The sequence below is a fragment of the Thunnus albacares genome, chromosome 7 (genome assembly GCF_914725855.1).
Source record: "Thunnus albacares chromosome 7, fThuAlb1.1, whole genome shotgun sequence".
Lineage (NCBI taxonomy): Eukaryota > Metazoa > Chordata > Actinopteri > Scombriformes > Scombridae > Thunnus > Thunnus albacares.
The window spans coordinates 32,856,999-32,881,913 of NC_058112.1; the positions used below are offsets into that span (position 1 = coordinate 32,856,999).

At 38.6% G+C, this 24,915-nt stretch overlaps 2 protein-coding genes across 2 annotated transcripts; both read right to left on the bottom strand.

The window, feature by feature from the left end:
* Positions 1-314: 314 nt before the first annotated feature.
* On the bottom strand, positions 315-1,982 carry LOC122985681 (E3 ubiquitin-protein ligase TRIM21-like). Its single transcript, XM_044356526.1, has one exon. It carries the CDS (start codon positions 1,980-1,982, stop codon positions 315-317), a length of 1,668 nt encoding a protein of 555 aa, XP_044212461.1.
* Positions 1,983-6,055: 4,073 nt separating this feature from the next.
* LOC122985334 (E3 ubiquitin-protein ligase TRIM21-like) lies at positions 6,056-8,400 on the bottom strand. The gene is made up of 2 exons (XM_044355908.1): positions 8,321-8,400; positions 6,056-7,855 (listed from the first exon to the last, which is right to left on the bottom strand). Exon 2 carries the CDS (start codon positions 7,844-7,846, stop codon positions 6,188-6,190), a length of 1,659 nt encoding a protein of 552 aa, XP_044211843.1. The 5' UTR covers positions 7,847-7,855; positions 8,321-8,400; the 3' UTR covers positions 6,056-6,187.
* Between the last annotated feature and the right edge of the window lie 16,515 nt (positions 8,401-24,915).

Here is a 24,915-nt window from a genome sequence, read left to right on the forward strand (position 1 = left end):
TTTGGAAGACATTATTACATTAGTCAACATGTTCACAGCAGTAAGTAGCAATAGAATATATCAAGGAAAAATATTATATAATAAAGAAAAAAGAAATACACATGTATAGTGTCTCCCAGGCTTTGGCTGCTGCAAATGTTTTATGATTTTTTTTCTACAAATACTGTGATATACTGTATACTAGGAAAAATGTTGGGAAGGTATCAAGGTATGAAAAAATAGATACCACCCAGACCGACTGTACAATACCAGTGAACATTATTACTTATCATTATTATATTAAATGACACTTTGCAGAAAATCAAATTATTTTCCTAATTAAAGCCAGGCTCAGGCCAGATGATCAATGGGGAGGAGTTTAAACCGCCATAGTCATAATCAGGACAGAAGTACGGGTAGAGTTTCTCAGTGAGGGAGCAGCCAGTAAAGGAGTAGATAAGAGCTGCAGTGTCAACGTCATGAAAGGAGACCAGACCCTCCTCATAATCCACAAACACCCCCACCTTCTCAGGCTTTGACTTCAGAGAGAGACAGACTGAAGAGTCAGTCAGAGCTTCATACACATTTTCATTACTCAAAGATATTGTCCAGTAACCATCCTGAGGAGTCAGTGTGAGGTTCCCCTTCCTGTTGACTGACTCTCTGGCTACTCCTAAAACCCAAGCAGTTTTCCATTTAACCTGAACCTCGTAGTAAAATCTTCCAGAAGAAAAACTTTGTTTTCCTAAGACACAACCACAAGTATCAAATCTCTCTGGATTGTCTGGGAGATTCTTCTCCTCATAATAACAATCGTAATATTCTTCATCCCTATCACTGACTTGTTTTCCATCATCAGACAGGATTAGGCCGGGAAATGCTGTATCAGGATCAAGTGTCACATCTGTTGCATACTGCTGGACCCTCATCAGCTCAGCTTCAAACAAGTTCTTTGTCTCTTTACTGATCATCTCCTCCAGTTGAGCCACAGCTCTAACCACAGTCCCCTCATATGATGGTGGACGGACACTGACCTCTGTCCAGTCCTTGGTGGGTGGAGCAACATTCAGGGATGAGAAGCTTTGAATGAGCTGGAGGTGGTCTTCAGAGTGTAAGAGCTGCTCTACCTCAGATCTTCTCTTCTTCAGCTCAGAGATTTCCTGGTTCAGATCTTTAATGAATTCTTCAGCCTTTTTCTCTGTCGTTCTTTGCTTCTCTTTGATTGTCTTGATGAATTCAGCCTGGACTCTCTCAACAGACTCCTTCAGAGCAGTGAAGACTTGAACACCGTGTGCTATCACTATGTCTGCATCTCTTTGTCTGGGCTTCTCTGAGCGTTTAATCTCCTGAATATTCAGTTGTCTCTTCTGGATCATCTGCTTAATTTCAGCCTCTGTCTTCCCCAGCTCTGCCTTCTTTCCTTCATATTCTTCTTTCAGAGGAACAACATCATGTGTCTTGTGGTCTGAAATGGCGCAAAGCATGCAGACACACATCTGATCGGTTTTACAGAACAGCTCCAGCAGTTTATCGTGCTTCGTACACATCCTGCCTTCCAGGTTCTCCACAGGGTCGATCAGCTGATGTCTCTTCAGACCTGACATTGTCAGATGAGGCTCCAGGTGAGTCTCACAGTAGGAGGCCAGACATACCAGACAGGACTTCAGGGCCTTCAGTTTGGTTCCAGTGCAGACATCACAGGGAACTTCTCCTGGTTTGGCAGCTTGTTGGTCTGAGCTGCTGCTGCTGGCTTCCTGTTGAGCTGACTGTCTGAACTGAGCAGCCATCTCAGAGATGAAAGTGTTGACCTGCAGCTCAGGTCTTCTATAGAAAACCTTTTTACAGTTTGGACAGTCGCACTGCACTTTACTATTCCAGTGCTCAGTGATGCAGTTTTTGCAGAAGTTGTGTCCACATGGTGTACTGACTGGATTAGTGAACACATCCAGACAGATGGAGCAAAGAAACTGATCTTCAGTCAGTAGACAGCTGGCAGCAGACATATCTGCAGACTGAGAACAAAAATCAAAGTACAACATAAATTACAACACATCTTTTAAACCAACTATGTAGTTTAAACGCACAATATGTAATTTCTGCCGCTAGGGTGTCTCTCAATCAAAACAATAACAAAAGACGGAGTGTGATGATGGTGTGAAGTAGTAAGTTATCATGGGAGTTGTTGTCTTCATTGTTAAACACACAGCTTCTCCAGGATAGGATTACTCCAGTGTTTATTATTCAGGATGTTTTTACCGGTAGCCAAATTATCCGCAGAGGTCTCCTCCTCTCCAAAATAGACGGACCCGGTGATTAGAATAGGTAAAAACATTGAATAAAGCAGTTTCACGTTAAAAATTAATGTGTCTCTGACACTGTTCAGCAGGCACAGGACATCCAGTAGGGGCTGCTGCCAACATTTGCTCAGTTTGTTTCTCTGATAACTTAAGATCCAGACGTTCAGCAGGATTTTACCGAGACCAAATTATCCGCAGAGGTCTCGTTCTCTCCAGAACAAATAGAAATGGTGAATAAAACTGTTTCACGTAAAAAATCAGTGTTTCTCTGATGCTGTTCGGCTGGCAATGGACTTCCGGGAGGGGCTGGTAGCAGAGCTTCTGCTGACGTTTGCTCAGTTTGTTTCTCTGATAACTTATCATCCAGACATCTGTTGACTAAAATCCTTCATCCGGTTAAAAGATATAGTTAAAAATGACCAAGATCTAAAAAGTTTATCATAAAATGTGGCTTAAAACTGAATAAAAGTCAACAGCTTCTCTCGAACGACCACAACGCTGACGTATTATCTTGTATGCATATACTCTTTGGTAGATGCAATTGTAGTGGACAAACACAATGCCAACACATGCATCTTGTGCGTGCATACTCTTTGGTAGAGGAGGTATGATGCCATTGACAGGCGACCAAATGAAACGGATCATTACCTTGATTAAAATTACAGATTTCTCTGGATTTGAAAATTGTTGGAAACATTTGGGATAATGTAAGTACACAACTAAACAAATATATGACATAGGTCTAGTTGTTTTTAGACATTTTAATGCGGAATAGTTATATATTATAGCTTTAACATATATTAAATATAATGTAAATTGGAATAATTAGCTTGTTACATAATAAAAAGGCCATGCCACAAAGATCTGAACTGTGTGTAGTAACTAACCTAATGGCCAACACTGTGCTCTCTGTGGTCTTGAGGAAGAAATATGGCTTATTAGCATGTTTTGAATGGCCACACACAACTTCTGTTATATCATATTGTTACAAACACAATACCAACACATTATTTTTGACAACTAAAAACAGTGGAACTTCCTGTCTAAGAAGTCTTGAGTTAGTATCAATTATTGAAACACTGTAAAAATCAACTGTAAACTATCGGCTGTACTCACCAGTGTTTGAAAGAATCTGCTGTGTTGTTGAGAGAAACCTGTTTAACTCTGTTTAATTCTTTGGAGTAAAGTGAAAGACTTATCCTGTTTGCATCTGAGGAAATGTGATGTTGAAAGCTTTATCTCTCAGTGTTGCTCCGACTGTCAGTGTAGCTCTGTGGGTGAGGTTTGACTGCCTCTATGAAAATATATTTGCATAGCTTTGGTACAAGAGAAGTTCGTACTTTGTACAATGTTACATTATGTTTTATCAATAAACAACAACACTCCCTTTATAGCTCTTTTACAGCCCCACTGTCCAAAGTTCAGATCACTCTTTTGCCTGCACTTTTCTGCTGCCATCTGTCTTTCCTTTATGTGACAGATTTCTTGCTGATCACACTTCAAGGGAAAAAAAGCAAAAGAAAAACTATGATGGGAAACTTTTATCACAGGGACATAAACATGCTTCTTTGTGAATCTGAGGTTTCAAAAGTAGTAAAATACTTCTAACATCTTCTTAAGTTAGATTTGCTTTTTTCTAAAGAATGCGCTAAAATCCACCAGTACACCAACAAGCAATCATTCATTCATCATTTTATTTTATGTTCTTGCATGATTTAGACATTTAGGGTTTATTTTCCTCCTCCTGCATTCACATAATTTTTTTCAGTATCAGACTGGTTGTTATTTATGAAGATCATGTCCTCATATGGCCTCAGAGTGAAGTTTTTAATAAACTCCACCAGAGGGCGTCATCAGCTGTCACTTATTCCTACAAACTCTGGTTTAGTGCTCATATCACCTGCTGAAGCTTTACATTACATTACATAACCTTATAGACTGTGGATAATTTGACATTAGCTCAGTTTGTCTTCCATTTTGGTTGCATCGCTTTTCCCAAACTCCTGCATTTTGCAGGTGTTTTGGTTTTCATAACTGAGAAATGTTCACCACCACTGGAGAGCAATGTTTATTTTTATTACGTTCTTACTTTCTATTTTCCTCTGAAATATTGAGTAGATTTGTCCTCGGGTGTCAAACTTGGTGTTTCTTACATAAGCCTCCTGATTGGGCCACAGCAGCAGATTTATGGGTTTCTCTGTGATTCTCCCTTTTTGAAAGTGGTTGAAGTACAATACGTTTTAAGTAAAAATCCTCTTAAGTGAAGGTAAAGTAGATGATTTAACAATAAAATCAACTACAAAAATACACACAAAAAGCTAATTAATTACATTAGATATAGTGTTTGCATCAAACTACACTTCATTGTACTCCTTCATTAATGTAATCTGCTTCAGTTCTTCATCAAGAGCTTGTTCACAGGGTTAGTTTTCATTTCAGCAGCTGAAACACGTCAGACTTTACACGGCATTACTTTACCTGCAGCTCTTTCCAAGTCTGAGAACAGCTTATGGTGTTTTTAATCACATGACTTGGTCGTCATTAGAAACACCATTAACTGTTTTTTCACATTATCTATCCAGTGGAGACTAAATAATTTAATCAGAAACAAAGACAACATCCATTTGCTTTTGTTTATATCAAATTTCAAAGATATAACAAACGCAGATCACAGATTTTTCCTTTTCATAAACAGGTCTTCAATAATTAATATAACACTTTTTATACACACAATGATCAGACCGTACAAAGTTTTGAATATGGCAGCAAGACATTTAAGGATGTTCACATTCTTCTTATTTATGAGTACATAGTTTTCTGATTATTTAACAGGCAGGTATTAAGATAAAGAAGATTATATTAGATAATATCAATCAGTGTAGTAAAATTGGTGTGTTGTAGCAATGTGACACACCAAAGAAAACATTTACAGAAAAAAGTGCAAAAAAAAATTTATAAGAATCTGAAAAAACAAAGTGTCACGCCTCACCCTTAGTCGGCCCTGTGGGGAGAACAGCAATCCACCATTTTCCCAATTTAAAACTCTTTTAACAAATAAACACCTCTTAAAATAATTAAGCTCTTCCTCCCTGGGCCACTTGCACCTCATTGTGGACTGACTGTAGATGACCTGGGCGGAGCAACAGACAGGAGGGGAAAGAGAAAAAACACACAGGCAACACATACAGCCGTAATACAAAGTATACACTGTACATTACCAATCAATATACATGTATTTCATTAAATGCTGGTAAATGGTTATTGGTCCTTAACAGCCTTTTGAAATCCACAAATGAGACGGCGTTAGGGTAAAACAAAGTCTACACTGGAAATTACCAATTGATATACATGTATTTCATTAAATACTGGTAAATGTATTTATAGAAAAGCCTTTTGAAACCTATAAATGAGATGTTTTAGTTTGAGTTAAGGAACAAAATGTTTGTGCTAACATTGGTAAGAAAAGTGATGAAAACAGTGATAAAAATCATAAAGAGGACTGTTCTTGTTGACCTAAACTGGAATATTATCATTCATTTTCCAGTGTAAGTTGGAGAGAGAGAGGGAGATAGTAGCTGGCAGTTTTGGATTTGCCATACATGTAAATATTTTAGTTAAGGTTTCTTATTTCTCATAATTTTCTGTTTTCACTCTTTGGAAGACATTATTACATTAGTCACAGCAGTAAGTAGTAAAACAATATATCAAAGAAAAATATTATATAATAAAGAAAAAAGAAATACATTTTTTTCTACAAATACTGTGATATACTGTATACCAGGAAAAATGTTGGGAAGGTATTAAGGTATGAAAAAATGGATACCGCCCAAACCCACTGTAGAATACCAGTGAACATTATTACGTATCATTATTATATTAAAGGACACTTTGCAGAAAATCAAATTATTTTCCTAATCAAAGTCAGGCTCAGGCCAGATGATCAGAGGGCTGGAGTTTCTACCATTACAGTTAAAGCCAGGACTGAAGTACGGGTAGAGTTTCTCAGTGAAGGAGCAGCCAGTAAAGGAGTAGATAAGAGCTCCAGTATCAGCGTCATAAAAAGAGACCACACCCTCCTCATAATCCACAAACACCCCCACCTTCTCAAGCTTTGACTTCAGAGAGAGACAGACTGAAGGGTCAGCCAAAGCTCCACAAACATTTTCATTACTCAAACATATTGTCCAGTAACCATTCTGAGGAGTGAGTGTGAGGTTCCCCTTCCTGTTGACTGACTCTCTGGCTACTCCTAAATCCCAGCTAGTTTTCCATTTAACCTGAACCTCGTAATAAAATCTTCCTGAAGAAAAACTCTGCTCTCCTAAGACACAACCACAAGTATCAAATCTCTCTGGATTGTCTGGGAGACTATTCTCCTCATAATAATCATAATAATCATCATCCCTATCATTCACTTGTTTTCTATCACCAGACAGGAACAGGCCGTGAAATGCTGTATCAGGATCAAGTGTCACATCTGTTGCATACTGCTGGACCCTCATCAGCTCAGCTTCAAACAAGTTCTTTGTCTCTTTACTGATCATCTCCTCCAGTTGAGCCACAGCTCTAACCACAGTCCCCTCATATGATGGTGGACGGACACTGACCTCTGTCCAGTCCTTGGTGGGTGAAGCAACTTTCAGGGACGAGAAGCTTTGAAGGAGCTGGAGGTGGTCTTCAGAGTGTAAAAGCTGCTCCACCTCAGATCTTCTCTTTTTCAGCTCAGAGATTTCCTGTTCCAGATCTTTGATGAAGTCTTCAGCCTGTTTCTCTGTCGTTCTTTGCTTCCCTTTGATTGTCTTGATGAATTCAGCCTGGCTTCTCTCAACACACTCCTTCAGAGCAGTGAAGACCTGAACACCATGTGCTATCACTATGTCTACATCTCTTTGCCTGAGCTTCTCTGAGCGTTTGATCTCCTGAATATTCAGTTGTCTTTTCTGGATCATCTGCTTAATTTCAGCCTCTGTCTTCCCCAGCTCTGCCTTCTTTCCTTCATATTCTTCTTTTAGAGGAACAACATCATGTGTCTTGTGGTCTGAAATGGCGCAAAGCATGCAGACACACATCTGGTCGGCCTTACAGAACAGCTCCAGCAGTTTATCGTGCTTCGTACACATCCTGCCTTCCAAGTTCTCCACAGGTTTGATCAATTGATGTCTCTTCAGACCTGACATTGTCAGATGAGGCTCCAGGTGAGTCTCACAGTAGGAGGCCAGACACACCAGACAGGACTTCAGGGCCTTCAGCTTGGTTCCAGTGCAGACGTCACAGGGAACTTCTCCTGGTTTGGCTCCTTGTTGCTCTGAGCTTCTGGCCTTCTGTTGAGCTGACTGTCTGAACTGAGCAGCCATCTCAGAGATGAAAGTGTTGACCTGCAGCTCAGGTCTTCTATAGAAAACCTTTTTACAGTTTGGACACTGACACTGGACATTAATATTCCAGTGTTCAGTAATGCAGTTTTTGCAGAAGTTGTGTCCACATGGTGTACTGACTGGATTAGTGAACACATCCAGACAGATGGAGCAAAGAAACTGATCTTCAGTCAGCAGACAGCTGGCAGCAGACATATCTGCAGACTGAGAACAAATACAAAGTGTGATGAAGAATAACTGTAGTTACAAAGTTCTTGATTATTCATCCAGATGTACTAAGTTTGTTTTCTGGAAAATTAAGAAGTATATTATCAACTATATAGTTTTTTTGCACTTTAATGAATGCTCCATTTGACAAGTGTCAACATAAAATGAAAGGAGTTGATCATCCTGTCTGATTAGAGCTGAAGTTTTATGTTAGTTGTTTGTTGAAACAACTACACACTGAAAACAAAACTGAAAATGTAAGAAAGCAAAAGTTATTCTTTTGATTCATTTGATGTTATTTCAATCTATGATCAATGAACTATTGAGAGAGTCATCTTGAATTTTGTTGTTATATTGCACCAAACAGAAAGCTATTGAACAACAAATGAAAGCAGTGGAACATCCTGTCTGCTTAGAGTTGAGGTTTTGTGATTGTTGATAAATATTATCAGCTGTACTCACTGTCTGTTGTTAAGAAAGTTCTGAATAATTCAATTTAATTCTTCCTCAGAGAGAAACACAGACACGTATCTCGCTTGCAGCTCTGCTGTTGTTGTGACAAACCTTCAGTTTCATTTAAGGAATGTGACGTAACTTCTTCTCTTTCAGTGTTGCTCCGCCTCTGAAGCTGTATGGGTGAGGTTTTCTTGACTCGTTGGGAAACACCCTGACATATTTTCAGTACAAGGAGAGTTTTAACCTTTTGCTTGTTCTTCTTCTTATTTTTTCTGAAATGGGAGTCTATAGCAGCCCATAGAAAAACACTATTGCAAATAAACAAACAAAACAAAACAAAAGAGGTCAGCTTAAGATAACCAAGAACACACATCATCTTTTGACCAATAGACTATAACACTCCCTTTACAGTCTCTCTACAATTCCTCAAACTGTCCAAAGTTCAGCTCACTGTAGCTGCTCTTTTCTGCTGCTTTCCAAACTGTTTACCATCTTGTCTTTATGTGACAGATTTCTCACTGATCACATTACGAGGGAAAAAAGAAAGAAAAACTGGGATGGAAAACTTATCTAACTGGGCCACAAGTTTCTTCTCTGTTTCACAAATAGTAAAGTAAAATATTTTATCCAAAATCCTCATAAGTAAGCTTAAAATTGTTTATTCTAAAATCTATGAATACATCAATCAACAGTTGAGTGGTTAATATGCAAAAACATACTTTATATCATGTTATTAGGTTATAACACTGATTTTACAGTCCTTTACAGACCCACAATCCGACTACATCTTTATGATGTTGAGAGGGTTAAATGCATTGATGTTGATTAAAAACTTTTAAAAACGTTGTATCTCGTGTTGTCACATCAGATGAAGGATTACATGAAGCTCCTAATGAGAATTTCATTAAGATTCTGTAAAATGTAGTTATGTAAAACAAGACTGTTTTTTATAGTCTCTAGAAAATGACATTTCAAAATACAAAATTATGCAAGAACAGTGATATGAGTTCAATGTAAAATGTGAATCTGCACAGTAACTCCAAACGTTAGACAAATGTAGTGGAGTAAAAAATACAACATTTCCTCCTGAGATGTAGAGAGGCAAAGTGAAAAGTCTCAAAAAAGATAAATCTTGAAAGAAAGCATGAAGATGTGATTGTAATACTTTTGTACGTAAGTAAATGGCACTAAATGTAAATGTACTTTGTTTTTCGTATGATATATACAGTATATCATTATGGCATGAATCTGTCCCTTAAACTAATCCAATCCTACCGATCACTCCGCACTTCATTGCTGCTCTCCAAAGTTTTGAGCATCTTTTAAATAAAATATTTCTCACCCATCCCATTAGAAAGGGGGGAAAATAAGAGTAACACTGATACTGAGAATCCTCCTAATTGGGCCACAGCAGCAGATTTATGGGCTTTTCTGTGACTGTCACTTTTTGAAAGTGGTTGAAGTACAAGTAAAAATCATCTTAAGTGAAGGTAAAGAAGACGATTTAACAATAAGATAAACTGTGTAGGAGGACAACTGCTTGTTCTTTAATTATGTTGACAAATCTTTGATTCTTAAGGAAAATAAGAGACAGACTCCCTGGATTCCTAAGTTGGTAAGAGCAGACCCCCAGCCTGCAGAACTGACCTTTATAACCCTCTAAGCAGGGGTTGATCAGTGATGCTCAACAGACTCAGAAAGACCTCCTAAGAAACCATTTCGATAAGTTGAATTATGACACAAACTTTCTTTTTATTTATTATTTTCTTTATATTATCTTATGCTTTATCATGTTTCCTCAAGACATTTAGCTATGATAAATGTCTTCATTTATCCTAAAAGTTTTTGGTTGTTTCTTTGAGCTGCAGTAAACAGAGATCACTGTTTGGGACAAGAACTTACAATTATGAGACTGATTAATTGATTAAATTGAACAAGGGTTAGTGCTCCCTCCTAGCACTAACAAATCCTAACCAAAAAGGATGTGGTGCCCCCAACAATGAGGTAATTCAATAATAAAGTATTAATACGCCTACATTAATGGTGCCCAGTATGAGGCTAAACCAACCAACTGTCCCCTGCTGTTCAAAAGTAAACAAACAACGTTAGCTTTGATGATAGCTGCTTAACAGTGCTACAAAGTCATCAGTAGTCCAGGAAATCATTTGAAGCTGTGAAAGAAAATTGAATAGTAGGTTATCATTTTATAAATCTTTTGTATATATGTTACAAATGTTTTCAAACTAAGGAGTCAATGTTTGTTATCAACTGAATGTGATGTAATGTCATTGTCATTTTGGGGATACATGTTGGTGAAGAAATCCTGCTCTTAGGCTAGTTGAACTCTTGAACCTGTTTCTATCTGAGGGTTGCTTGCTGACCTCTGGGGTTAGCTAGAGATATCTTTGTCTTAAGCCTACTGTTTTAGAGACCATACTTGTTTGTAAGAAGGTGTAACAGTTTGTGGAAGTGTCCATTTAGGGGCCAGACTGTTTTTAGCTTTGCTTCTGGAGAGGTATAAAGCTGTCTAGTTTGAGTTCACAATCTTTAGAGAAAGGACCAGCTGAACAGCATGCTTTGTCTCCAAAAATACAAGATGATTGTATTTTTGTTTGTGTGTGGACATTTGTATAATTGTTACTGATGATGTGATGGATTATACAGTGTTTACAACTGCTTCAACAAGTAACAATGTTTAATGCTTTCTTTATGTCTCCATGTGCCTCTTTCTCGAGAGAAAATTTCCACAACAAAGCCAAGTCGATATTTGCTTGTATTTACTGTGAGATAGTGAAGGAAAAAATAGTTGTTTTAACAGTACTTAGCCATTAGCGCTAGCATTAGTCGTAAACCCACTAGCATGAACTTTTTAGCTATTGTAGCTGAACTCTTTGTTTCACATGTTGGCTGCTGGTTATGATGATAACATGATAGAATTTGGCTGTCATAATGCTTGTCAAATATGTATTTGTTCAAACTTGTCAACTGAGGTCTGTGTAAATTGTTAAACTGAAGTTTGGTGTTGGTGGCACCCAGGTATTGTGCTGTGCTACTGTGCACTATTGAAAGGACACTGTAATAATAATAATAACTTTATTTGTATAGCACCTTTCATACAAAAGAATTTAAATAAATAAAGAAAAGAAAAGAAAAAATGCAGCTCAAAGTGCTTTACAACAAGAGAAATAACGTGCATCAACAGCTGCAAATCAAGAAAGACATACAATTAACAAAAACATGTAAAGGTACATCAGAAGGAAAATAAAACATTTTGATAATGTTAATAAACATAAGATAAAATAGTGAAAACACAGAATGTATAAAATGAAGTAAATTCAACATTTTTGAAAGAAGTGCAGCAGTGCATATGCATGAAGCAAACTGAGACAAAAGCTAGTTAAAGGCTAAGGTGAAGATATATAAGATATATAGGATATATATATAAGATATAAGCCCCTACAGGCTTAAAATAATCCCCTTTTGCTGCTGCAAGTTTCCAGAGCTTAGAGTGACTCCAATTGTGAACAAGTGCAAATTGTTAAAGTATTAATGGCACCTGAATTACTGAACATGGGTGTGAGATTCCAGCATGTATGAACTTATTGCATGCATATATTTAAAAGGCCTTAAGGCTAGCCTGACTGCCGCGATGTTCCAGAGAGCGTCACTATCTCAGACCCTTGCGTCTGTTTTGTTAGCTTAGCTGCCTAACAAAGAGACAGCTGCTTGTCAGCAGTGAAGGGTTTAGTATCTCTGTTGAATAGGAAGCCAGTTGCTATACAACGGTCTGAAACCAAAACATGAGTTGAATCTGTTGTGAAAAGAGGGCAAAAAGACCCTGAAAACAGCTGAAGTTGAAAGTAAGCTAAATTGTGAAGAAATAAGATGCTTCTTTCTTGTGTAAGAGCCACTGAGCTCATTGTTTGAAGAAGAAAGTACAGAGTTGCTACGCTAAAGAGCTTGTTGTGTGTATGAAGCAGGCAAGTGCCACTGCTTGTGTAGAGATAACCCTTTCGGGGTCTTCAGAGTATTGATATCTAGGTTAGCAGTGAGTGTACATCAGTGGGTGGAGCCAAAGCATCACTCTTTCCACCTCCCAACTTCCAGGATACCTCTTCCTGCTGTTTGCAGAGGCAAAATAAGCTACAGCACCCTATATGGGTTTGATTACCTGAATTTGGCATGTGAACTTCTTTTTAAAACATTTACAGGCTGGTGTGTAAGTCAAATGAGAACCCTAACAGTATGAACCAGAACAAATGATTTGAAGGATAATGCTATGAATTTGATACTCTAGCTGTTGTACTGAAATTGTTGTCTGTATATCCACACCAATTATGAAATGAATGTCAGACTATCTTAAAATACCTGAACTTAATGACTAAAATCCACTGTACTTAAACTATAGTATACTATTTGAAATTAATCATTATTTCTCACTATACATACCATTAATGAATTCATTTGAGATTAAAATTCACACTTGGATGACAAAAAAAACATTAAAATTGATAAATAAATAAAATGAGATTAATCTTTCTCTTTCCTCACACATCCGTATCCGTACCATATCCGTTCAGCATATTATATGTATAAAAAAAGGAAATGTAATAAATCAATAATAATAATACTAAATAATAAAAGTTTTATTTTTTGAATGTTGTATGTCCAGTAATATTTAACTAAGCTGGGAAGTGCAAATTTTTCAGCAGTTTTGGATGTGCCATACATGTAAATATTTTAGTTAAGGTTTCTTATTTCCTATAATATTATGTTTTCACTCTTTGTAAGACATTATTACATTAGTCAACATGCTCACAGCAGTGAGTAGTGATAGAATATATCAAAGAAAAATGTTATATCATAAAGAAAAAAGAAATGCACATTTTTTTTCTATAAATACTGTGATATACCGTATACCAGGAAAAATATTGGGAAGGTATTAAGGTATGAAAAAATAGATACTGCCCAAACCAACTGTACAATACCAGTGAACATTATTACTTATCATTATTATATTAAAAATGACACTTTGCAGAAAATCAAATTATTTTCCTAATCAAAGTCAGGCTCAGGCCAGATGATCAGATTGGCAGGGTTTAAACAATCACAGTTAAAACCAGGATGGAAGAATGGGTAGAGTTTTCTCAGTGAAGGAGCAGCCAGTAAAGGAGTAGATAAGAGCTGCAGTATCAACATAAAAGGAGACCAGACCCTCCTCATAATCCACAAACACCCCCACCTTCTCAGGCTTTGACTTCAGAGAGAGACGGACTAGAGGATCAGCCAGAGCTCCATACACATTTTCATTCCTCAAACATATTGTCCAGTAACCATCCTGAGGAGTCAGTGAGATTTGCCCCTTCCTATTGACTGACTCTCTGGCTACTCCTAAATACCAGTCAGTCTTTCCTTTAACCTGAACCTCGTAGTAAAATCTTCCTGAAGAAAAGCTCTGCTCTCCTAAGACACAACAACAAGCATCAAATCTCTTTGAATTGTCTGGGAGACTAATCTCCTCATAATAATCATAATAATCATCATCCTTATCTCTCACCCATTTTATATCATCAGAAAGGAACAGGCAGGGATGTGGTATATCAGGATCAAGTGTCACATGTACTGCATACTGCTGGACCCTCTTCAGCTCAGCTTCAAACAAGTTCTTCGTCTTTTTACTGAACATCTCCTCCAGTTGAGCCACAGCTCTCACCACAGTCCCCTCATATGATGGTGGACGGACGCTGACCTCTGTCCAGTCTTTGATGGGTGGAGCAATGTTCAGGGACGAGAAGCTTCGAAGGAGCTGGAGGTGGTCTTCAGAGTGTAAGAGCTGCTCAATCTCAGATCTTCTCTTCTTCAGTTCAGAGATTTCCTGTTTCAGATCTTTGATGAAGTCTTCAGCCTGTTTCTCTGTCGTTCTTTGCTTCTCTTTGATTGTCTTGATGAATTCAGCCTGGACTCTCTCAACGAACTCCCTCAGAGCAGTGAAGACCTGAACACCATGTGCTATCACTATGTCTGCATCTCTTTGCCTGAGCTTCACTGAGCGTTTGAGCTCCTGAATATTCAGTTGTCTCTTCTGGATCATCTCCTGAATTTCAGCCTCTGTTTTCGCCAGCTCTGCCTTCTTTCCCTCATTTTCTTCTTTCAGAAGAACAACATCATGTGTCTTGTGGTCTGAAATGGTGCAAAGCATGCAGACACACATCTGATCGGTTTTACAGAACAACTCCAGCAGTTTATCGTGCTTGTTACACATCCTGCCTTCCAGGTTCTCCACAGGGTCGATCAGCTGATGTCTCTTCAGGCCTGACGATGTAAGATGAGGCTCCAGGTGAGTCTCACAGTAGGAGGCCAGACACACCAGACAGGACTTCAGGGCCTTCAGTTTGGTTCCAGTGCAGACGTCACAGGGAACTTCTCCTGGTTTGGCAGCTTGTCGCTCTGAGCTGCTGCTGCTGGCTTCCTGTTGAGCTAACTGTCTGAACTGAGCAGCCATCTCAGAGATGAAAGTGTTGACCTGCAGCTCAGGTCTTCTATCAAAAACCTTTTTACAGTTTGGACAGTCACACTGCACTTTACTATCCCAGTGCTCAGTGATGCAGTTTTTGCAGAAGTTGTGTCCACATGGTGTACTGACTGGATTAGTGAACACATCCAGACAGATGGAGCAAAGAAACTGATCTTCAGTCAGCAGACAGCAGCTGGCAGCAGACATATCTGCAGACTAAGAACAAATACAAAGTGTGAGACAGCAGTATAATTACATGTCTTTTGATTATTTGTTTAATAAAAGTAAACTATGATTAGTAGAATGTTAGAAGAGTAAACTTAAAATGTATTGTTAAATGGCATCCAATTGAGGGTCAAATTTAAGAGGAATTTTGAGGTGAAGATGGAATGATATAATAACACAAATCAAAGAGAGACACACAGCCAAAAACACACTTAAATGTTTGAAAGAAAAATTGTTGCAGCCTGTAGTCACTTCACACTTCAGTGATGGTCAAGTTCCAATTCAAGGTTAATGAAAACAAACCAAAACTTCTCATCTACTACCTGTTTGCATTAAAGTATTCAGATATTGTGTTGCCCAGTTGCTCCATTATTTGCTCCACAACATGATGTATTTCCCATTCAAAGCCATCAGTTTGCCCAGTTGTCAATGAGTCACATATTAAATTCCAAACACATGACAAACTGATCACCAAAGCATTGATCACAGAGTCTGACACACAGTAACAGAGTGAACTATCATTAAAACAAGTGTTTTAAAGTGGGAGGGTTTCCTTATTATAATAATGAACATTTTCCATTCATCACTTCTGCGATTTGTGCAGTTTAAGGCACAAAAACAACTTCACATTAATCTTCTCATAAGCTGCCAGAAGCCGCAGTTGCTCTCTACTGGCAAGACCTCAGGGCATGGGAAACGCCTCGCTGTCCCCTGATCAAAGAGCTGATTGGCTCAGGTGTGTCAACAACATTATGTTTTACAGAAACTCCTAGTTTTTTGTTTCGTTGTAAAGATTCAGATTTTCTTAGTCTAATATTGTATTTCGAAATTTTATTCCGTACAATACATGGTGTGTGGTCGATCAGCCAGAGAGGCTGAGTAATTCAGTAGCCTACAAATATTACATTTGTCTTACTGTATGAATTTTAATGCACCAGTTTGTAGGATTTAGTGGCATCTAGAGGTCAGATTGCAGATTGCAACCAACTGAATACTTCTCTTCCATTTTGTTGGTCTGGAGTCTGATTTTCCAACATAAATTAAAACACATCTTTTCAACCAACTATGTAGAACTGAACTGTGTGCAGTAACTAACCTAATGCCTAAAACTGTGCTCTCTGTGGTTTGGAAGAAGAAATATGGCATATTAGCATGTTTTGAATGGCAACTTTTGTTATATCATATCGTTAAAAACACAATACCAACACATTCTTTTTGGCAACTGAAAACAGTGGAACTTCCTGTCTAAGAAGTCATGTTTAACATTGACTATTGAAACACTATAAAAATCAACTGTAGCCTATCGGCTGTACTCACCGGTGTTTGCCAGAGCTGAGAGAAACCTGATTAACTTGGTTTAATTCTTTAGAGTAGAATGAAAGATTTGTGCCGTGTGCATTTGAGGAAATGTGATGTTGAAACCTTTATCCCTCAGTGTTGCTCCACCTCTCAGTGCAGCTCTGTGGGTGAGGTTTTATTGCCTTCTTGGAAAAATATTGGCATAGCTTTGGTACAAGATGAGTTCTTATTTTGTGTTTATTCTTCTTCTTCTTCTACAATGGAAGTGTGCAACTGCCAAAAGATCATACAAGCACAAATAGACAACAAAACAAAAGAGGTCAGTGCAAGAGGAGAAACAACATACATTATATTTGATCAATAGACAACAACACTCCCTTTACAGTCCCACTGTCCAAAGTTCAGATCAGACTTTTGCCTGTAGTTGCACTTTTCTGCTGCCATCTTTCCTTAATGTGACAGATTTCTTGCTGATCACAAAGGAAATAAAGATGGAAAACTTTTATCACAGGGACATAAACATGCTTCTTTGTGATTTTGAGGTTTCGAAAGTAGTAAAATACTTCTTCTTACAACTTCTTAAGTGAAATCAAAATAGATTTTTTTTAAGAATGTGTGAAAAATCCACCAGCACACCAAAAAGCTATCATTCATTCATCATTTTATTTTATGTTCCTGCATGATTTAGACATTTAGAGTTTATTTTCCTCCTCCTGCATTCACATAATTTGTTTCAGTATCAGACTGGTTGTTATTTATGAAGATCATGTCCCCATATGGCCTCAGACTGAAGTTTTTAATATACTCCACCAGAGGGCGCCATCAGCTGTCACTTATTCCCTACAAACTCTGGTTTAGTTTTCATATCACCTGCTCAAGCTTTACATTACATTACATAACCTTATAAACTGTGGATAATTTGACATTAGCTCAGTCTGTCTTCCATTTTGGTTGCATCTCTTTTCCCAAACTCCTGCATTTTGCAGTTGTTTTGTTTTTCATAACTGAGAAATGTTCACCACCACTGGAGAGCAATGTCTGTGTGTGTTTTAATCACATGATTGGTTGTCATTAGAAACACCATCAACTGTTTTTTCAAAGTATCTATCCAGTGGAGGCTAAATAATTTAATCAGCCCCAAAGACAACGTCCATTTGCTTTTGTTTATATCAAATTTCAAACATATAACAAACACAGATCACAGATTTTTCCTTTTCATAAACAGGTCTTCAATAATTAATATAACACTTTTTATACACACGATGATCAGACCATACAAAGGTTTGAATTTGGCACCAGGACATTTAAGGATGTTCACATACTTCTTATTTATGAGTACATAGTTTTTCTGATTATTTAACAGTCTTGAAGGCAGGTATTAAGATAAAGAAGACTACATTAGATCATATCAATCAGTGTGGTAAAATTTGTGTGTTGTAGCAGAAAGAAGCAATAATACACATCAAAGAAAACATTTACAGAAAAAAGTGCAAAAAAAAATTTATAAGAATCTGAAAAAACAAAGTGTCACGCCCCACCCTTAGTTGACCCTATGGGGCAAACAGCAATCCACCATTTTCCCAATTTAAAACTCTTTTAACAAACAAACACCTTTTAAAACATTTAAGCTCTTCCTCCCTGGGCCATGTGCACCTAATTGTGGACTTATTGTAGATGACCTGGGCAGAGCAACAGACAGGAGGGGAAAGAGAAAAAACACACAGGCAACACATACAGCCGTAATACAAAGTATACACTGTACATTACCAATCAATATACATGTATTCCATTAAATGCTGGAAGTGGTTATTGGTACTTAACAGCCTTTTGAAACCCATAAATGAGACAGCGTTAAGGTACAAAATGTTTGTGCTAACATTGGTAAGAAAAGTGATGAAAACAGTGATGGACTGTTCTTGTTGACATAAACCGGAATATTATCATTCATTTTCCAATGTAGTAATGTAATAATTATCATCCCTATCACTCACTTGTTTTCTATCACCAGATAGGAACAGGCCGTGAAATGCTGTATCAGGATCAAGTGTCACATCTACTGCATACTGCTGGACCCTCTTCAGCTCACCTTCAAACAAGTTCCTCATCCACATCTGATCATTAGAATTAAAATAATTTATTTAGAGAAGTTGAATTAGCTTTCCCCTTAGCATTCCCTGGTGCAATACTAACGTATCCTTGAGTCACACACTTCGAGCCACTTTTGCTGAATAATTTTCTTTATTTTTTTATATTCATTCACAGAATTTATTTATTTAACTTTCTTTTTATTTATTATTTTCTTTATATTATCTTATGCTTTATCATCTATCCTCAAGACATTTAGCTATGATAAATGTCTTCATTAGTTTTTGGTTGTTTCTTTGAGCTGCAGTAAACAGAGATCACTGTTTGGGACAAGAACTTGCGATTATGAGACTGATTAATTGATTAAATTGAACAAGGGTTAGTGCTCCCTCCTGGCACTAACAAATCCTAACCAAAAAGGATGTGGTGCCCCCAATAATGAGGTAATTCAATCATAAAGTATTAATACGCCTACATCTATGGTGCCCCGTGTGAGAGTAAATCAACCAACTGTCCCCTGCTGTTCAAAAGTAAACAAACAACGTTAGCTTTAATGATAGCTACTTAACAGTGCTAGAAAGTCATCAGTAGTCCAGGAAATCATTTGAAGCCCAGTTGATATTTGCTTGTATTTACTGTGTGATAGTGAAGGAAAAAATAGTTCCAGTTGTGATTTGCAATCTTTGTTTTAACAGACCTTAGCCATTAGCGATAGCATTAGTCGTTAGCCCACAAGCATGAATTTATTAGCTATTATAGCTGAACTGGTTGTTTCAGATGTTGGCTGCTGGTTATAATGATAACATGATAGAATTTGGCTGTCATAATGCTTGTCAAATATGTGTTTGTTCAAACTTGTCAACTGAGGTCTGTGTAAATTGTTAAACTGAAGTTTGGTGTTGGTGGCACCCAGGTATTGTGCTGCACTACCGTGCGCTATTGAAAGGACTCTGTAATAATGATAATAACTTTATTTGTATAGCACCTTTCATACAAAAGAATTTAAATAAATAAAGAAAAGAAAAGAAAAAATGCAGCTCAAAGTGCTTTACAACAAGAGAAATAACGTGCATCAACAGCTGCAAATCAAGAAAGACATACAATTAACAAAAACATGTAAAGGTACATCAGAGGGAAAATAAAACATTTTGATAATGTTAATTAACATAAGATAAAATAGTGAAAACACAGAATGTATAAAATTAAGTAAATTCAACATTTTTGAAAGAAGTGCAGCAGTGCATACGCATGAAGCAAACTGAGACAAAAGCTAGTTAAAGGCTAAGGTGAAGATATATAAGATATATAGGATATATATATATATGAGATATAAGCCCCTACAGGCTTAAAATAATCCCCTTTTGCTGCTGCGAGTTTCCAGAGCTTAGAGTGACTCCAATTGTGAACAAGTGCAAATTGTTAAAGTATTAATGGCACCTGAATTACTGAACATGGATGTGAGATTCCAGCATCTATGAACTTATTGCATGCATATATTTAAAAGGCCTTAAGGCTAGCCCGACTGTCGCGATGTTCCGGAGAGCGTCACTGTCTCAGACCCCTGCGTCTGTTTTGTTAGCTTAGCTGCCTAACAAAGAGACAGCTGCTTGTCAGCAGTGAAGGGTTTAATATCTCTGTTGAATGCGAAGCCGGTTGCCATACAACGGTCTGAAACCAAAACATGAGTTGAATCTGTTGTGAAAAGAGGGCAAAAAGACCCTGAAAACAGCTGAAGTTGAAAGTAAGCTAAATTGTGAAGAAATACAATGATTCTTTCTTGTGTAAGAGCCGCTGAGCTCATTGTTTGAAGAAGAAAGTACAGAGTTGCTATGCTAAAGAGCTAGTTGTGTGTATGAAGTAGGCAAGTGCCACTGCCTGTGTAGAGATAACCCTTTGGGGGTCTTCAGAGTATTGATGTCTGTCTAGGTTAGCAGTGAGTGTATATCAGTGGGTGGAGCCAAAGCATCCCTCTTTCCAACTTCCAACTTCCAGGACACCTCTTCTTGCTATTTACAGAAGCAAAATAAGCTACAGCACCCTATATGGGTTTGATTACCTGAATTTGGCATATGAACTGCTTTTTAAAACATTTACAGGCTGGTGTGTGAGTCAAATGAGAACCCTAACAGTATGAACCAGAACAAATGATTTGGAGGATAATGCTATGAATTTGATACTCTAGCTGTTGCACTGAAATTGTTGTCTGTCTATCCACACCAATTATGAAATGAATGTCAGACTAACTTAAAATACCTGAACTTAATGACTAAAATCCACTGCACTTAAACTATAATATACTATTCGAAATTTACCATTATTTCTCACTATACATACCATTAATGAATTAATTTGAGATTAAAATTCACACTTGGATGACAAAAAAAATCATTAAAATTGATAAATAAATAAAATAAGATTACTCTTTCTCTTTCCTCACACATCCTAGTACTATGCTAAGTAAACATTGAAAGTAATTATCCAGAACCACTGTGGGGCTTGCCAGTTTTAGCCTCATTTGATTCTCTCCTCAGTCTCCCTGTGTTGGGCCGTGGCTACAAGTTTGGCTATCAGCAATAATTAATGATTATCAAAGATAATTATTAATTATTAAAATCAATAAAATTATTAATAAGAATTAATAATAACAAGGCACCACCCTGAACTCAGGGAAAAAGATAGCCAATTCAGTCTCAAAGTGTACTAATCTATGAATTTGGGACTTTGATTAATAATTAATTCAATAACTACAAACAAAATCACCATATCAATAGCTAGTCAAGGTTGAAGGATTTGGAGTTCTTTACAGAGCAGAGGTTGGCAAAACTCATTCTTGTGCAACATTAAAACAGACAACAGGTATATCCAAAAGCATTTATTTAACAAAAGGGTAAAAGCAACACACAATACTAATCTAGCTAAGTGTATCTATATACAAGTGTGAATGTGTGAGTGTGTGTGTGTGTGTGTGTGTGTGTGTGTGTGTAGGGAAGAAAATAGCAAGACGGCTGCAGTCACCTGGTGACTGAGCACATGGCATGCCGACACTTTGGCTGATAAAGGGAACTACAGGGATAAAAGGCCAGACCATGTGGTGTCTTGAACCACATGTGCTGCCTGAACCAAAGTTTGCCAAACTAGGTTTTAACCTCTTAACTGTGTGGTTCTCTATTCAAGGCCAATTGGTGTATGCTAAAGGTGCCAGGTTAAAACGAGGTTAGTTGCATGCAAGGCCTAGTTACTGGATGTAACATGTGTTAAGCATGCTAACATTAACCTAGCGGTGTGGCTATGCAGTAACCTGACTATAGGCAACAAGGACATCACAACAACAGTTCAATGTATAACCTTAACCAAATCAATACATGTACAGTACATTGTTTGAGTTAAACATTCTTGCTTAGCCGTACTATGCTTCACTGTGTTGCTAGGCTATGCCCAGTTGTTACCAGTCCATGAAGGAAGAGATGCTCTGTGGTGTCCTGCTTTGTAGCCGGTGAATCCGTGGGTGAGTCAGGCTGAGAAGGCTTTGGCTCTGAAGCTGAAAGATGCAGGTGTTGCTGGGCAGACAGCACTCCAGTCGTGCAGAGGGCCCAGGTCACTCCTTGGTGTAGAGTTAGCGGCAAGCTAACTCCATTTCGCGGCTCCTGTACTTGTTAAACTGGCCAGCAGACTTGTGTGTTAGCTGCTGGCACAAGGAAACTTAGTTTCTGAGTCTTAGGCAGGCTCTCGCGTCTTCTGCCGTAAAGAAGACTGTGTGTGTCTGCTGTGAGCAGGCCACACAAGAGAGCAAAGAGCTGCTCCAGCAGCTGCTGGAGGTGTGAAAGAGAGCAAGGAGCTGCTCCTGCTGCAGCTCGTAGAGAAAAGAGAGAGGAGATAAGAGGGGAATCTCTAGTTTTGATAACCTGGATCCATGGGTGGAGCTTCACACCTTGGGTGCGAACCCCCAGGGCTCAGGTTTCTTGGAGTCTTGAAACATGTGGTAAACTGTGGTCCACATGTAGTCCCAACATCCCCCCTTTGGTCCTAGGATTGCACCTGATGTGTGATCCTGGGAGCACAAACATACATGTACTGTATGGTCCACAGTTGAGTTCAAGAGTTCATTTGTCAGTTCATTCAAGTTTGTAACATCTGGGCAGTGGTTAACACTATCTATCTTGGCTAAGCAAGAACAGTCAGAGTTGCAAAACAAAAGCATGACAGACAACAACAAAGGCATAGTCCTAAATAACATAACCTGGGTTTCTCATTACTCTTTGGGTTAGTGAGAACAGGAATGTTAGTGGTGTAACTTTGTTAAGGTGAGATGCAGAGAGAGTGGCACCTAAAATGATAAAGCCATTTCTGGAGTGTCCAAGAGTGTTTGTTGTTTCACTCATTGGATCTGATGACAATACTGACTACTCAATGTAGTACTCAGTCTGATCTTGGCAGACTTTACAATTTTGTCCTTCAGGCAAGTGTAGCTGCAGAAGGATGTCATCATATTTCCAAAAATCCCAAAGTCCTAATGGCTGTATCATTGTTTGTTTGGCACTATGTCCTAAACTTGTGGTGGATGAAGACATGTGTATGACTACTTCTGAAAGTACCTAATCAAGTGTCCTAAGCTAGTGTTTTGCAAAGTGGTCCTATTGACAAAATACTACCAAGGAGTTGACCCAATTGTACTTGCAAAGTAGGACAGTGGTGTCTGAGCTGAATCAGAATTTAGGCTTTCCTCAACTAATAGCAGGCTGTCTGGCTATTACTGAGTTTAGAATAACTGAGGTTGCTACTGTTGCTAACAAACCCAAGTGTATCTATGTAACTGCAGGAAAAGTAAGGCACTGGTATCTGTCTTACTGTCAGTACAGGGGTGGACTGTGTTGCTGTCTAGAATTGTGAGAAGCGAACTCTAGAGCTCTTGTGCCTTAAGTTTCTAACTTGTGGCTCAGGGCTGTAACGCTCTGTGTAGCCAGAGGGAGAGAGACATTCAGAGGCACTGTCACTGTCTGATAGATGGTGACCATGTTCTGAACTGTGGTCAGAGATGCTGTGGTCATCATCTGATCTGTCCATTGTCTGGTCACACTTCTGGGCCAGAATCTCTGCGTATGGCCTTCTAAAGCTTCTACTGTGTGAATGCCTATCTCGACGCAGTTGGTGGACATGGCGCTTACGCTCAGTGTCCCTATGCTGCCTTTTGTCACCCCCCTTTGGACTGTTCTGAGGGTGATCTTTTGAGGCAGCAGACCTGTATGACGCTTCAGTGTTTGAGCTGGCAGGCTCAATTGTTTTCCCTCCTGCTTTGGAAGTGACAGCAGTTTCCCAAGCCACCTGTGTCATCTTTCTTATCTCACGCAGTGAGGGGTTACCTTGGTGCGTCATAAGTACAACGTGAGTGCGTACGCATGGATGAAGGTTCTGCAAGAATAAGGACTTGAAGGTGGGGTTTTCTTCTAAGCCTGGTGCATTCTTGCCCTGGAAGTACGCATGCCTCAAACGTTGGTAATAATCCCTGGGATGTTCACGACGGGAATGTTTAACTTGGAGGGCTGCAACCATTGATGTGGTCTTGTCAGCAGTAAAAGAAAATTCTTCTACTAGTGCTTGACGGAGCTCTTGGTAGTCATTTCTGACTCTGGAAGGTTGTGATTGTATAAACTTGTGTACAGCTTTAGAGCTGGTTTTCCACACAAGTTTAACTTTCTCATTTTGGGTTGCATGGGGCAGGTCAACTAGATTGTATTCTAGTTCTCTAAAGTAATCTTCAATGTGGTGATTACAGCTGTCTGGGTCAAAATGATCAATGTCCTTAGCTATGAGCTCAAGCACTTTAAGGCGGGGACACTGTGAAGTCATTTCTGGTGAAGACAAGACTAAACTAGCACTATCATGGACATGTGCATCACGTACTACAGTTCTCTCTGGTTGAAGGGCAGGGGCTGAACAACTGTTATCACTTTTCTGATAGTGCTGAGGAGAGGCTGAACAGTTCTGGGATGTTCTAGTCCCCCCTTCGGAAGGATGAGCACGGATGAATGTGTCATGTATTGGTGTCTGAGAAAAACACTGGGCAGAATATCTTCTAGAGGATAAACTACATGTCTCTTCAGTGTCTGTTTCAGAGAGATGGGAACTCAGGTAGCTGTTAGCTCTGTCTCTCCGTGGAGGTTGAGAAGCTGACTTCATTCCCAAGAACTTAGGGTCAGTTGGGAATTGTTCCAATCTTCTGAGTGGAGAGGGAGTTAACCTTTCATTATGGGAGGAGTGTGAATCGGAATAACCGGAATCACATTGGCTGAATGACTGTAGTGGGGCAGGACATTCTGACCTAAGCCTTAACAATTCCTCCTTGTGTGAGCAGAGATTTAACTCTGCTGAGTACAGGTCTTCTAAATAGCGCATGGCTTTCTTATTGGCCGTCTGAACCTCATGGAGGAGGCAAGCATTTTGCGCTCTAAGGAAATCTACCTCCTTTTCTAGGGCTGCTCTG